Source organism: Capricornis sumatraensis, chromosome 4 (genome assembly GCF_032405125.1).
Source record: "Capricornis sumatraensis isolate serow.1 chromosome 4, serow.2, whole genome shotgun sequence".
NCBI lineage: Eukaryota > Metazoa > Chordata > Mammalia > Artiodactyla > Bovidae > Capricornis > Capricornis sumatraensis.
The window spans coordinates 54,243,595-54,257,807 of record NC_091072.1 but is presented as its reverse complement, the minus strand read 5'-3'; the positions used below and the strand labels follow the sequence as shown (position 1 = coordinate 54,257,807).

Genomic DNA, 14,213 nt, shown 5'->3' with positions numbered 1-14,213 from the left:
CTGAGTTTCTCAGAAAGCTAACTTTAAATGTTTCTCTTAAGTATTGTACTTGATAATTTTGTTCTTCCTGTTGCTAGTAGCTAGTTGTGCCAGGAAAATTTGACTCTATCTCAAGAATTAACCCATGTAAATGCTGTGTGGTTCCTTCTCTCTCACTCTTTTAATATCAACAAGGCTTTATCATACTTTATTTGGCAAGCTTGAGAAAGCAGTCATTTCCCTGTAGAGCTGCAGCTTGACCTGACAATTTCTAAACTGTTTCTTTTTTTCTTTTTGCAGGGTTGTTTCCTTGGGAAACTATTTTATGTTAAATAACTATTTTGCTAGATTTTCTTTTGTTAAATATTTACAAAACCAGTTTTAAATCAGTTTCATATAAATCAGATTGAAAATAGGGACTCAACAAAAAGTTTAATTTCCTTCCAAATGATTTATAAATTTTTGAGAGGTAGTTGAGAGAATGAGGAAAGCGAAGTATAGTTTTGCTTTTACTTTTTTGTTTTTTCCTTTAGGACATGAAGTTTTTATTCTTCATTGAAGTCAAATGAATATAAAGGGCTTCAATAACATTGATAATGTTTACTTAAGTTGAATGATGGATACCTGGGGTTGGTTTCATTATTACTCGTAAACCAGCCATAAATGTTTGCATATCTGCATATACATTCTTTGATGTATTTATTTCAATAACATAAAACAAAATTTTAAACCTAGAGAAAATAGGGCAAAACAAGAAAATGCAAAAAAATATGCTGAACTTCATTTCTCCTTCCAGACTATAAGCTCTATGCAGTTATTTTGTCTTTTCATTGACTGATATATCTCTAGTGCCTAGGACAATGCTTGAGGTATTAGGCACTTAGTAAATATTCACTGAATTAATCTCTTCAGTTAGATGGATTGTTTCCCAGGAGGATGGTTTAATTAAGAATATACATGGTTTGTACTTAATTATGCTGAGTAGGCTTAGCTTCTGTTGAATGAAAAGAGATTTAACAATGAGAAAAAAAGCTTATTAGACTGAGTTTAGCTCATTCAGTTTATTTGAAAAGCTATGGTAATAGTGATTTTTAAATGTGTCAATTTGGCCTTGTCCTTTGATGTAGTTTGAGATTATGCTTTCATCCCTATTAATATGAGGAAGAGAAATAGTATAATAAAAATGAATATCTCATAGAGCTTTAAAAGCAGTATATTTCTTCCCAAAAGTATAGAAAGATACCTGTTCTATCCCATTTTGAAACTAAAGGAATACTTTAAAGCTCAGTTAATTGACTTTTGACCATTTGAAAAGTAAACTTTTCTAGCTCATTTATAAATTATAGTTAATTTAAAGGTTTAAATTTATATGTGACTTGTGCTAAAGGCTAGTTTGATTTCTGTGTTCAAATAGTCTTTCAGTTTTTGCTAGCATCATACTGATTTTTTTCTAGTATTTCAAAAATCTTTTTCTAAGTGATCAATTATTAGTTGGAAATTGTCTTGATACATCATGGGAAAAGATTTAACCTAATTCAGCTGTACCTCTGAAACAGAACTTATCTAGAATCATGACTCTTAATGTTCTTTTTCTTTTTTTCCTCCTCAAGATAAGACAACAAAACCCATGGCTTCTGTAACCAATGCCAATACTTCTAGTACACAAGCAGCTCCTGTAGCTGTTACAACACCTACTGTGTCATCTGGTCAGCCAACACCTACATCACCTATTAAAAAGGTAAGACAAAATTGTGTTTGTTAAAAAATAAATGTATTCTGTGTAAGTACCATTTGAGTTAAAGCATGAAGACAGTTCTAAGTTTAAGGTTTTAGAATAAAAATACTTTTTCTTTATTTCACTGAGATTTCTGCTGAACCTGTTACATTCTTTTTTCAAATACTTTTTGCAGTTGATATTAGTTAATCGTTAAAAAAATAAAGAGCCCCAAAAATAAAGTTTTTCATATAAAAAACTACTGAGCATGGTAGTTTTTTTATTTCCTTTGACTTTTGAGAAGAGTTTTGTATCTTTTATTTCTATTGAGTAAAGGTACTTTTTGGTAATTTGATGTGTGTATAAGTTAAGCATGAAAAAAACTGCCACTGGTCACTAAGAGAACTGGAATCTTGATTTTCTAGTTCATTTTCAAAGCACCAGGTATGTCTGAACGAACCAAAGGTCAGCTGCTGACCCCACCTCTTGTTAGTTGTTGTGACTCTAGGCGAGTTACTGTCTTCCTTATGTGTTCTCCCTAAAAAGGACAAAACAAAAATGATAGTGAAGAGAGAAAATAAGTTATCATTGTTAAGTAGTAATTGAAAGAGCTTGGCTAGTGACTAAGTGCTCCCAAAATGTTAGTTTCATTTCTTCCTCTTCCTTATTTTATTCTCCGTTTATTTATTACCCTTCCTACTTTCCTTTCTCCACGAAACAGTGCTTTCCAACTTAGTGCGTTGATGTTCAAGACTTCTTTTCCCTGATGTTTCAGAACCCATACTTTTTAAAACCCAAATTAAAGATTAAAGGTTTTTCTGTGGGTTTTTTGTTTGTTTGTTTCTTTAATCTACTGGTCTTGTTTTAAAGGCTTCTCCCTACCAGCCCTTACCTGTCTTTTATGAGCAACCTCATTTCCCTCTCTATGTAACACACACACACATACACGTTTGTGCACGCACACACACATAGGCACTCACCCTTTTTTTTTCTTTTCTCAGAACTGTTTTAAGAATTGACTGCTTTCACTGTAACACAGTATTCCTGAATACTTGAGTATGTATTTAAGCACAAATGCATTATCCTTCATTACCAGAGTGAAATCAATATACCTAGAAAATTTGACATTGATATAAAACATTATTTATGCTAATATACAAACCATACTCAGAATTTTCCCAATTGTTCTCCTAGTAACACCTTTCTAGATTTTTCAAATCTAGATTTTTTTGCTTTTCAGATTTTTTTTTAAATTTTTCAAAATTTTTTTGATTTTTCAAATTAAGGGTCCACTCACAAATTACACATTGTATTCATTTATCATGTCTCTGCCTTTGGACTTGTTTTGTTGCTTCTCTGACATTATTTGATTTGCATTGGTTTGAGGACTGATTTTAAATCCCCACAGTAGTTCTATCATATTGTCAGTTTTGCTAGTCTTTGGATTTGATACCAAGTGGCCACAATTTGAGCCTTTTAAAATCATAAGCTAGAGAAAGGTCCGTACTATTATTAATAATCCTCTTGAAACTCTTCCAAAGGAAAGCAGTAGTGTGGATTTTTAGTGGTAGAAATAACATGAATTTCACTTGTGCAAAGAATATCAGGAGACTCTGACTAAATCATCTCACCTTCTATATTCTAGAACTGAGGGCTTCATAAATGCAGTTAGAAACTATCTTCAAATGGCCATAATTTATATATGCTTTAAAATGAAATTCTCTAGAAGCAGTCTGTCTGCAAAATTTTTAAGATAGTTATCATAACTGGAGTTACTATGAGCTGCTTTAACTAAAGGTTTATTTAATTATAGAATCCCATTTTACTTCTTCAGTGGATACTGAACTTTAACTCTTTTGATTTATTATCTGTTAGAACTGCAAATTTATCAAAAAGTTCCCATAAGCTCCATTCCCTTGGCATAGCTAGCCAAGAAGCCAGCTGTTAGTCTTTTGAGTATTTAGCTAAGCAGTCTCTTTCCTACTGTAGTCAAATAATTACAGTAGGCTTCTTATCAATTATATTTTTCTCAAGCATAACCCTAGATTTATGGCAGTTTACTTCTCAGCTTATGCCAACTGCCCTCACTGAAAGCAGATACTTAATAGCTCTGTTAGATTAGTGGGTCAATTATCTCTTTGCTATAAAAGTTCTTATTTTATTCTTATCAATTATTAATCAGAATTGATTCTGATTCTTAATTAAGTTGACCTAATGACAATTGTTTCTCTAATTTGTATATTTAGAAACTGCATTTTATTCTCAAGTTAAAGATTACTTTAAAGATTATCTTGTTTCAGTATTTGTTCGTAATGTTTTATGGCCAAGTTTTATTCCAAGTAATAAAGCCTTGTACAAAAGAATGTTAACGTTTTAAGATTTTCCCTGTAACTGAGACACCTAACAAATTTCCTTAGATGAATTCTTAATTTATACATGTATCATAAAAGATTTTGTAATTAAGAGTTCTATTTTTAGGTTGCCACTCACTCCTCAACTTCTGTTTTTTAGACAAAGTTGTCTTAAGTTCTCTAGCTTCTTCCACCAGTGCATAAACCTTATATAAATAGACACACATACACATGACAACCCTGAAAGCTCTAAAACTATTAAATATCACTTATATTCTGTAATAACTCCTGATAACTATAGAGAAACATAGATGTATTCACTTTTAAAGTTCTTCTCTTCAGTTGTTAACTTGTCAGCTAAAATTGCAGAACTATTTCTGTAGCAGTGAGATCAAGCCTATAATTTTTGGATGTATTAACTGTAAAACCATTAGTTTGATCTTATGATTTAACTGAATAGTAAGTTTATTTTATTATTTAACTTAATAAGTTAAATAATGTATGTTTTATATTATATTAAAATTTTATCTTAACAGTAAGTTTATTGTTAGTTAATGTTTTAACTAACAGTAAGTTTAACTAACAATGTTTATATATATAACTCTGTAGTCAAAGTAAATGTTGTTGGAATCTCTAAAAAAAAATTATCTATTCTGCTGTCTACACATACATTCCAGTACATGTAAACTATATTGTCTTTACTAGATGGTAAAAGTTTAGTTTTCTGGATTACATGTTCTTGCTACAATAAAAGACTGTGTGCTGTGGGTATATGAAGTATACCAATAAAAGTGTTTAATTGTAAAACAGTGATTTTAAAATGGAAGAAATCATTTTTGATTTGAGATAGTGGAGTTAGAACATTTGTGTTAGATCTTAAAGAATGTGTAGGTAGTATTTCAGCCTAACAGAGAAGAGTTTGTATAGTTTGTTGAAAGAGAAGAGAAACGATGTGATCAAAGTAGGTATAATATAGAGTATTTTTTCGGGAAAAATGAGTTGTCAAGTTTGATTAATTTACAGGATACATATATGAAGTGAAACAGGAAAAGTAGAGCCAAACTCTGAAATGTTTTCATTCCTATGGTAACGTTTTTGTGATCTGATAGATATAGAGAATCACAGATATTTGAACAAGACCATGAGAGAATTATTCTTTATAGAATATTATTCTGGCACTAATGTACAGGTGTATTTGAAGGCGAGAGACTGACTGAGAGAAGGTTTATTAGAAAGTCACTGAAGTTTCCCAATATGATAAAGAATATAAATCAGAAGAGGGCAGTGGTCTTATATAAAGGAGAGGAGGAGGTTTAGAGACTTGTCACTTAATTTATAATTGCAGGAAGATGACAAAGAAGAGGTCTAACATGACTTTCAAATTGCAAATGCAGGGGATTGAGGCTTCCTCCACAGTCCAGGAGTTAAGACTCCCTGCTTCCACTGCAGGGACCATGGATTTGATCCCTGATCAGGGAACTAAAATCCCACATCCCACATGCCTGCACAATGTGGCCAAAATTTTTTTTTTTTAGGGATTGAATAGATTACTGCTGCCCTTAACAGAAATAGGGAACCAAGGAAGAGTTGGTTTGGAAATAAAGGTGTTACACTTTATATATTGTTTCCGTTTCCAGTTTTCCTTATCTACAGTGCATTCTGCAGGTGAATAGGAGTTCAGGACTGGGACATTAGGAGTGAGATTGAGTTGCAGAATAGCACATTTGAGAATAAGCTGAATACAATGCATGAGGATATAAAGAAGACCCTACTCCCATCACTCAGAAGGAAATACAGAGAGAAGATAGGGTATGTGAGAACAGACTGTTGGAGTGCTTATGTTACAGGGCTATGACAAGGAAAGTTGCTACAACAATAGCAACAAGAAGACCAAGAATGGGGGTAGTCAGAAGAATAGGAAAATCAAAATAGTGTCCTGGTTATAAAAACAAAAAGAAGAATCTCAGGGAATAGGTATACTTGAGTTACTCAAAGAGGTTCATTTATATACCAGAAACAGAAAGATGCCTTTAAACAGATAACCAGTTCTTAAATTGAAATTTATGTTAGATAGAGAGAGGCGGTATATCAGTTTTAACAGTGCAACAAAATTTCTAACTTGATAATACTGCCTTATTTTTCTCAGCTATAAAATGATAGTAAAGTTCTATTTCATTGGGTGGTTGCAGGACTAAATGAGATAACCCCTATGAAGCACTTCTTTTAGGCCTGACACAAGTGAACATTTGTTAAATGTTCACTTCTGTTCTGACATTCAGCAAATATTATTTACTATTTTATCATGGAAGAGTAACATTTGTTTCTAGTTTGGGGAAGCTTCTAGGGGCAGAGAAGGATTAGCAAACCATAGTCTGTGGGCCAAACCTGGCCCACTACCTGTTTTTTGTAAAGTCTGCAAATTAGAATGCTTTTAATATTTTTAAATGATTAGCAGAGGCAGGGGAAGATTAAAAGAAAAAAGAGTATTTTGTCACACAGATTCTAACTTCACTGCCCCTAAATAAAGTTTTATTGTAACACACCCACATTCATTCACTTGTATGTTACCTATGGCGGGTTTGTACTATAACAGCATAGATGAGTAGTTAAAGTCTAAAGTTTACAACTTGACCTTTCATAGAAAAAAAGTTTGCCAACCTGTGTTCTCGAGTAGTGTGACATTAAACTCTGAAATCAGTAAGGAATCATCGCAGTGCCTATCATACTGAGTAAAATATTACAGAGCTTCCTGGACTTTCTCAGCCAAGGGAGACTTTAGTGTTTTACTGATTTTTTTTCACAGTGCCATTTGGCCCAAAGGAATACTTCTTTATTTCATTTATTAAGTAGTTACTACAAATAGTAATGGCAGTTTGTGCTGTGTCCAACAGATGTCACTGTACTTCACTTAAAATTTTAAAACATTCCATAGCACTCCTGTGATATTGTTCTTGCATCTTGAATGCCTCAGTGCACATTTTGGAAATTGAGAAATGCTGTATGTCTTGAGTCTCTTTTCAACCCTACTGATAGGAATTAATTACTGGAAATACTAGAGATTTTTTTTTTGTCTAGAAAGTAGACCTCCAACATTATGGTGCTTTTAACAAGTTCTTTTAAACTTTCTGTTACGGTAAACCTGGGCTATAAATGTGAAAGAAAGGTTGTTTTGGGTTGTTTAATTGTTTAATTATCCATATCCTGTGCTTGTAGTAACTAGTTAGTTGCTCTGTTAACCGTCTATATTTAACTATGGTTGAATATTTAAACTCTGTAAGTGCAGTTGATGAAGTGAACTAGTTTAAAGATTATGGGTGTTTCATTTTTAAGGCTGTTGGAAAACTGAAATGAAATAAATATTTGTACAAAAATAGTTTTTAGTTGACATGTTTAATGTTTGGTAGAAAAATCCAATGGTACTTTTAAGGCTATGATATTTAAAATATTAATGAATTAAATATTATGATTAGATATACATTGATGATTACTTTGTTGATGATGTATTTAAAATTTCTTAACCCTAGTACAAAGTGAATAAAAACAAAATTCAAGTGCAGTAGTTAGTTCATCCATACTAGAATATTACCAGCTCTCTGTGCCTTTAACTGCCTAAGAAGTTTAGATGTTTTCGGATGCTCTTATACTAAAACTGGAACTTATTCCCAGTGACTCTTAAAGATTGGAGAGTTACCCAGTATCGGGGTTTTACTTTATTATAAAATTCTTTTAAAAAGGGAGAAAAATCTGTTTTGCTCATAACTTCCTTTTATATTTTCAAACTTTCAATCTGTGTCTCTTTACCTGTCTTATTTTAATTGGCTTTAGTATGATTTCATTGCTCCTATCATGCCTGTGGTGGAATCAGTAGATCCCGCATCGTGGAGGCAGGGCTTGCGCAAAACTGGCATTGTTCTTGTGCCCAGTAAGGGTGAAAAATCTATGGTGAGGCTTTTCCATGTGCAAGGATTTATATTAGGTTACAACATAACAAGTTTAATGTGAATATTGGTTTCAACGATGCATGGTTTTAAGTCATTATGGTGTGCTCATTTCTCTTCTCTGTATTCGCATCATAATCTTTCTGTGTGATACAAAGTGTGGCGTGTGTGTTCTTAAACCTAACATCTCGACAGGTAATATTTCTTTTTTCAGTTTTAGATCTTTACATTTTGACTAAGACATTAACCTGCTTAGTAAGTGTTTCTCCTGAAACTATTAACTGTAATTTTAAAGCGTTTAATCTGTAAACTTCTCCTTTCCAGTTTAAGGACTGATCGGTCTTGACAATTTTTTTCCTTTTCCTGAAAAATAAAATAAAAACAGTTTCCAACTTCAGCTACAAAAATTTCTCCCAAAGAAGAAGAGAGAAAAGATGAGTCCCCTGCATCTTGGAGGTTAGGACTTAGAAAGACGGGCAGTTATGGCGCACTTGCAGAAATCACAGCATCTAAAGAAGCTCAGAAGGAAAAAGACACTGCAGGTGTCATGCGGTCAGCTTCAAGTCCCAGACTTTCCTCCTCTTTGGATAATAAAGAAAAGGTAATCTGTTTCACAATTTGGTTTCTATAAGAGCTATAACGATTGGTTCTCTACTGTGTATCATTATTATACCTATATATCAACTTAATTCACGTGACTTAATGAATGATATGAAAATACAAATGTACCTGCCTTCAGCCAATATATATGTGGAATATAATTATTGGGGAGATCAGATGTATTTACTGAAAACATAAATTATGAGACTACTCAATTACAGGAATCCTGTAAAATCTATCAAGTGATAAGCTAATTTTATTTATTAAGAAAGGTTTTCAAAATTTAGGAATGCATTTGTTCTAGACTGTGATTATACTCATAGGTTGCATTTATCCAATATCTACAATTTCTTTACCTACTTTTTCATCTGATACATCCCAGCTTTGTCCTAGTGAGCAATTTTAATAGCTGTATTTTGAAAGGCATTATTAAATAGCATTAAATACAGTGTACCACAGTTCATTCAAAGCTATCTTATATAATTGGATTATTTATTTTCCATTGTATTTTTAGTACTCAGATATTTTTCCATATAGTTTTCTTGTACTATCTAAGAATGTTTATTTATATGTATTGAAATTCAGAAATGAATTATTCATAAAGTAATGTTAGGGTTTTTATTTTGTATAAATTTATTGTCCTATTGTCTTCCAAGTACTTGACGGATACCATATAGTGAGAATATAACAGATTCCATTAAATGGCATCTATACTCTTAGATTTGGATAAATAGAATTGAAATAATTTTTTGTTTTGTATGATGTTGTATTTTTAAAGCATAGAATATAAAAGTAGTGAATAGCTTATATAATGTAAATAATTAAGACTTACAATGAATCATATTTGAGAACTCTTCTCTCTGAAAGAAATAAGGATGTTTTGTCTTATAATACTATGTTACGGTAAATAATATGTTACAGAAATTTTAGAAACAGTCATTAAAATGGGGAGGAATTTTTCTTATGTTAAAATGATCTAATTCTAGATTAAGGGAGAAAAAAGAAAATTAATTTGAGCAGGCTGTCATTTAGTGCTTATAGTCCTTGAGTATTGATAGACATGTTTTAGAGTTTAGCTAGGAATGATGGAAATATTATCAAATAAACTGTGATGACTGTGTAATTATACGTTGTTGCATACTTTTTCCATACTTTTAGCAGCACCTGTAATCATCGAACTGATTTATTTTCTCTCTTTTTTTCTCGCCATTGTGTAGGAAAAAGATAGTAAAGGAACTAGGCTTGCATATGTTGCGCCTACAATACCAAGACGGCTCGCCAGTACATCTGACATTGAAGAGAAAGAGAACAGGTGGACTCATTGCCATTTGCTTTATTTGTTTGTTTTTTTTTTTTACTATGAAATCTTTACTATTTAGTATGAGAGTTAAAATATGAGAGTTGAGTTGTTGTTATTACAAGGTATGTAGATTTCAGGAAGAAATGGAGGGTGTTCCTAATAGTAATAACACCAGGTACGTGGATCTGAGGAGGCACAGAATTTGGTATGTTCATGAAATAACAGTATAAATAAAGGCATTATGGTTGTATCAGAGGGAGAGGACAGTGGTGGCAGATGAGGTCACTGACTAGCATATGCTTCTAAATATTTGGAACATAATGCAAAAGGAGAAGGAAGGGAGAAAAAGCCATTACTTAATCACTGACAACATTTTAGTTTGTTTCTTTACTTTTCAGCACATATAGAGTGAGAACTTTTTAATAATGATTGTAGTCATGTTATAGTATTCAGTTTGTGTCTTTTTCTTTCACCTGAGATCTCATAAGCAGTCTTACATGTTAGCATGTTGACTATGGTTTCTTGGCCACACTAGTAGATAAAATGGTCATCTGAATTAAATTCACCCATTCCAGTCCATTTTGGTTCACTGATTACTAAAATGTAATCACTGGTGGAGTCTGAAGTCAGGTGGGCCTTAGGAAGCATCACTACGAGCAGAGCTAGTAGAGGTGATGAAATTCCAGCTGAGCCATTTCAAGTCTTAAAAGATGATGCTGTTAAAGTGCTGCACTCCTTATATCAGAAAATTTGGAAAATTCAGCAGTGGCTACAGGACTGTAAAGATCAGTTTTCATTCCAATCCCAAAGAAAGGCAATGCCAAAGAATGCTCAAACTACTGCACAACTGCACTCATCTCACATGTTAGCAAATAAATGCTCAGAATTCTCCAAACCAGGCATCAACAGTAGTAAACTGAGAAATTCCAGATGTTCAAGCTGGATTTAGAAAAGGCAGAGGAACCAGAGATCAAACTGCCAGCATCCATTTGATAATCAAAAAAGCAAGAGTTCCAGGAAAACAACTACTTCTGCTTTATTGACTATGCCAAAGCCTGTGTGGATCACAACAAACTGTGGGAAATTCTTAAAGAGATGGGAATACCAGAACCACCTGACCTGCCTCCTGAGAAAGCTGTATGCAGGTCAAGAAGCAACAGTTAGAACTAGACATGAAACAACAGACTGGTTCCAGATTGGGAAAGGAGTATGTCAAGGCTCTGTATTGTCACCCTGCTTATTGATTTAACTTCTATGCAGAGTACATCATTTGTAACACTAGGCTGGATGAAGCACAAGCTGGAATCAAGATTGCTGGGAGAAATATCAATAACCTCAGATATGCCAGTGACACCACCTTTATGGCCGAAAGCAAAGAGGAACTAAAGAGCCTCTTGTTGAAAGTGAAAGAGAAGAGGAGAGTGGAAAAAGTTGGCTTAATGCTCAACATTCAAAAACTGAGATCACGGCATCTGGTCCCATCATTTCATGGCAAATAGATGGGGAAACAGTGGAAACAGTGACAGACTTTATTTTGGGGGCTCCAAAGTCACTGCAGATGGTGACTACAACCATGAAAGTAAAAGATGCTTACTTCTTGGAAGAAAAGCTGTGACCAACGTAGACAGCATATTAAAAAGCAGAGACATCACTCTGCCAACAAAGGTCCATACAGTCAAAGCTATGGTTTTTCCAGTAGTCATCTATGGTTGTGAGAGTTGGACAATAAAAAAGGCTGCATGCTGAAAATTGATGCTTTCAAATTGTGGTGCTGGAGAAGATGGTTGAGAGTCCTTGGGACTGCACAAAGATCAATCCAGTCAGTAATCCTAAAGGAAGTCAGTCCTGAATATTCATTGGAAGGACTGATGCTAAAACTAAAGCTCCAATACTTTGGCCATCTGATGTGAAGAACTGACTCCTTAGAAGAGACCCTGATGCTGGGAAAGATAGAAGGCAGGAGGAGAAGGGGAAACAAAGAATGAGAAGATTGGATGACAGTACCAATTCATGGACATGAGTTTGAGCAAAGGAGTTGGTGATGGATAGGGAAGCCTGGCATGCTGCAATCCGTGGGGTCACCGAGAGTTGAACACGACTAAGCGACTGAACTGAACTGATGTTAGCGTGTAATTCAACAAACATTGTTTTTCATCAATACATAGTATTTGTAGAGTAGATCTGCTGATATTAAAGTCACCATTCCCCCTGCCCAAACTATGGACACTGAAATTATATAATATTTTGTCATCATAAATAAAACTTCTATAGACATTTCTATTTCCCCTCATAGGTAGAATTATTCCTTAGGTATAGAATCTTAGAACTGGAATCTTAGTGAATTACTTTCATTTCTTAATAAATATTCCAAAGTGTTTTTCTAAGGGATTTTACTAGTTTCTACTTCTACTATGTTTATTAATGTGCAGCTTCTTTAACTCTATTTTAAATTATCTGCCAGAATCTGAAGGATTTTTTTTCCACAGAGATTCTTCAAGTTTGCGAACAAGTAGTTCATATACAAGAAGAAAATGGGAAGATGATCTTAAAAAGAATAGCTCAATTAATGAAGGATCAACTTATCACAAAAGGTAATAATTCTTAAGTAACGTTCATGTATTCTTTTATTAAAATATGAGGCAGTTTGTTTGGAGCTCTCAATTTAATATTAAAAATGTGCCTTTATATATTTTTTGTTGTTTAAATAAAACTTCATTTAAAGACACAGAATATATATTTAACAACAGGTTGAAAATTTGCTCCTATTTATGCCTTCCTAATATGTATTTTTAAATTAAATATTTTGAAGTATCTTTTAGATTATATTGAAAAGGAACTCTATATAATTACATATAAGCCAATTATGTAATTGACTGGCATTTGAAATAGTAACTGGACTTATCTCATTTGGTGACTTGAAAAGTTTTTACTTGTGTTAGAACTCAGAATAGTAGAAATGCCATAAATTGGAATGTTGGTAATATCATATTGGAGAGGGAGTAGAAGATCTATGCATAATTTTTTTCTGCTAAAAGCAATCAAAAAGACTAAAAGATCAACAGATATAATACAGGCATGGGTCACTCCTAAGGCTGTGACCCATTGCTGAAACTTTTTTTTTTTTTTTTTCAAAAATGTTAGTCCTAACTTCCCCTGAGTAAACGAAAGTGTTTTTCCAGGCATGTCCATATGACATAGAGCAGTTCCAGAAACGTAAGCTGTCAGATCATCCTTAAATCTTGTTGGTGGGTGGGGGGTTAGTAAAATGATACACTACCAAATTAGTGAAATCATCTAGACTCTAGCAAGTTGTAGGTGCAACTCTTGGTGCTGGAGCCGGTGGTGTATTTAGGAACACAGTTTTTAAGATTTTTTTCCTAGCCTTGTGAATCTGTATAATGTATAGGCATTGACTATAGAATACACCTACAGACACATCCTATATAGATATGACTCTTTCCTTTAGTTGCTCCTTTGGTAGAAGACAAGATGATTTGATTAGTTCTAGTGTTCCAAGCACCACATCAACACCAACAGTTACCTCTGCAGCTGGGCTTCAGAAAAGCCTGCTTTCCAGCACAAGCACTACTACAAAGATTACAACGGGTTCTTCCTCAGCAGGCACACAAAGCAGGTGAGTCACAGATACATTTTGTGTTCAGGCCTCCTGTGTGCTTATGTATGTGCATGCATTTTTGTGTAGAAGATTGTGGGGCTCTGGATTTTTTCAATGACCTGGTTAAAATTATTTACAAACAAAAATTGGTTCCAAAAGAGGCAATTATATGTCTGGGGAAAAAAAATTAAGTTCCTGACTTAAGAACTTTTCCTTGAATTAAGCTTCTTAAAATGTAAATTTCTCTTTGACAGCTCTGGGTGAACTTTTTGGTTCATGGTTGAAAGATGTCTCATGTTGTGTTTAAAAAAAAAAAAATCCATCCCTGTAGTCACATGTTTTCAGCTGCTAGAAAGTGCTTTCATTGTTTAGCTGTTTTCCTTTTCTCTTTTTGTGTTGCTGCTTATGATGCTATAGTACCTCAAATCGTTTGTGGGCTGAGGATAGTACTGAAAAGGAAAAGGACAGTGTTCCTACGGCAGTGACCATTCCTGTTGCTCCAACTGTTGTTAATGCTGCAGCCTCTACCACAACCCTGACTACAACTACTGCTGGCACTGTCTCCTCCACTGCAGAGGTCAGGGAGAGACGCAGGTGTGTACAGGTCATAATAGCACTGCTGATATATCTTGCCCAATGATGTAAATTGTCTGTTTTGTTCTGTTTTTTAATCTTGGAACGTTGATGTCCATCTTTTCAGTAGGTTTATACAATG

General features: G+C 33.7%; 1 protein-coding gene across 3 annotated transcripts in view; it reads left to right on the top strand.

The window, feature by feature from the left end:
* The window catches only part of PPP1R12A (protein phosphatase 1 regulatory subunit 12A), a 165,649-nt gene that overhangs the window by 103,727 nt on the left and 47,709 nt on the right, over positions 1-14,213 (top strand). For 2 of the 3 annotated variants that reach the window (XM_068971174.1, XM_068971173.1), the window contains exons 9-14: positions 1,590-1,717; positions 8,368-8,583; positions 9,800-9,894; positions 12,369-12,473; positions 13,349-13,516; positions 13,916-14,092. In XM_068971174.1, the coding sequence (XP_068827275.1) occupies positions 1,590-1,717; positions 8,368-8,583; positions 9,800-9,894; positions 12,369-12,473; positions 13,349-13,516; positions 13,916-14,092 (889 nt within the window). The remainder of the gene's footprint in view (positions 1-1,589; positions 1,718-8,367; positions 8,584-9,799; positions 9,895-12,368; positions 12,474-13,348; positions 13,517-13,915; positions 14,093-14,213) is intronic. The other variant, XM_068971175.1, reaches the window with a different exon arrangement.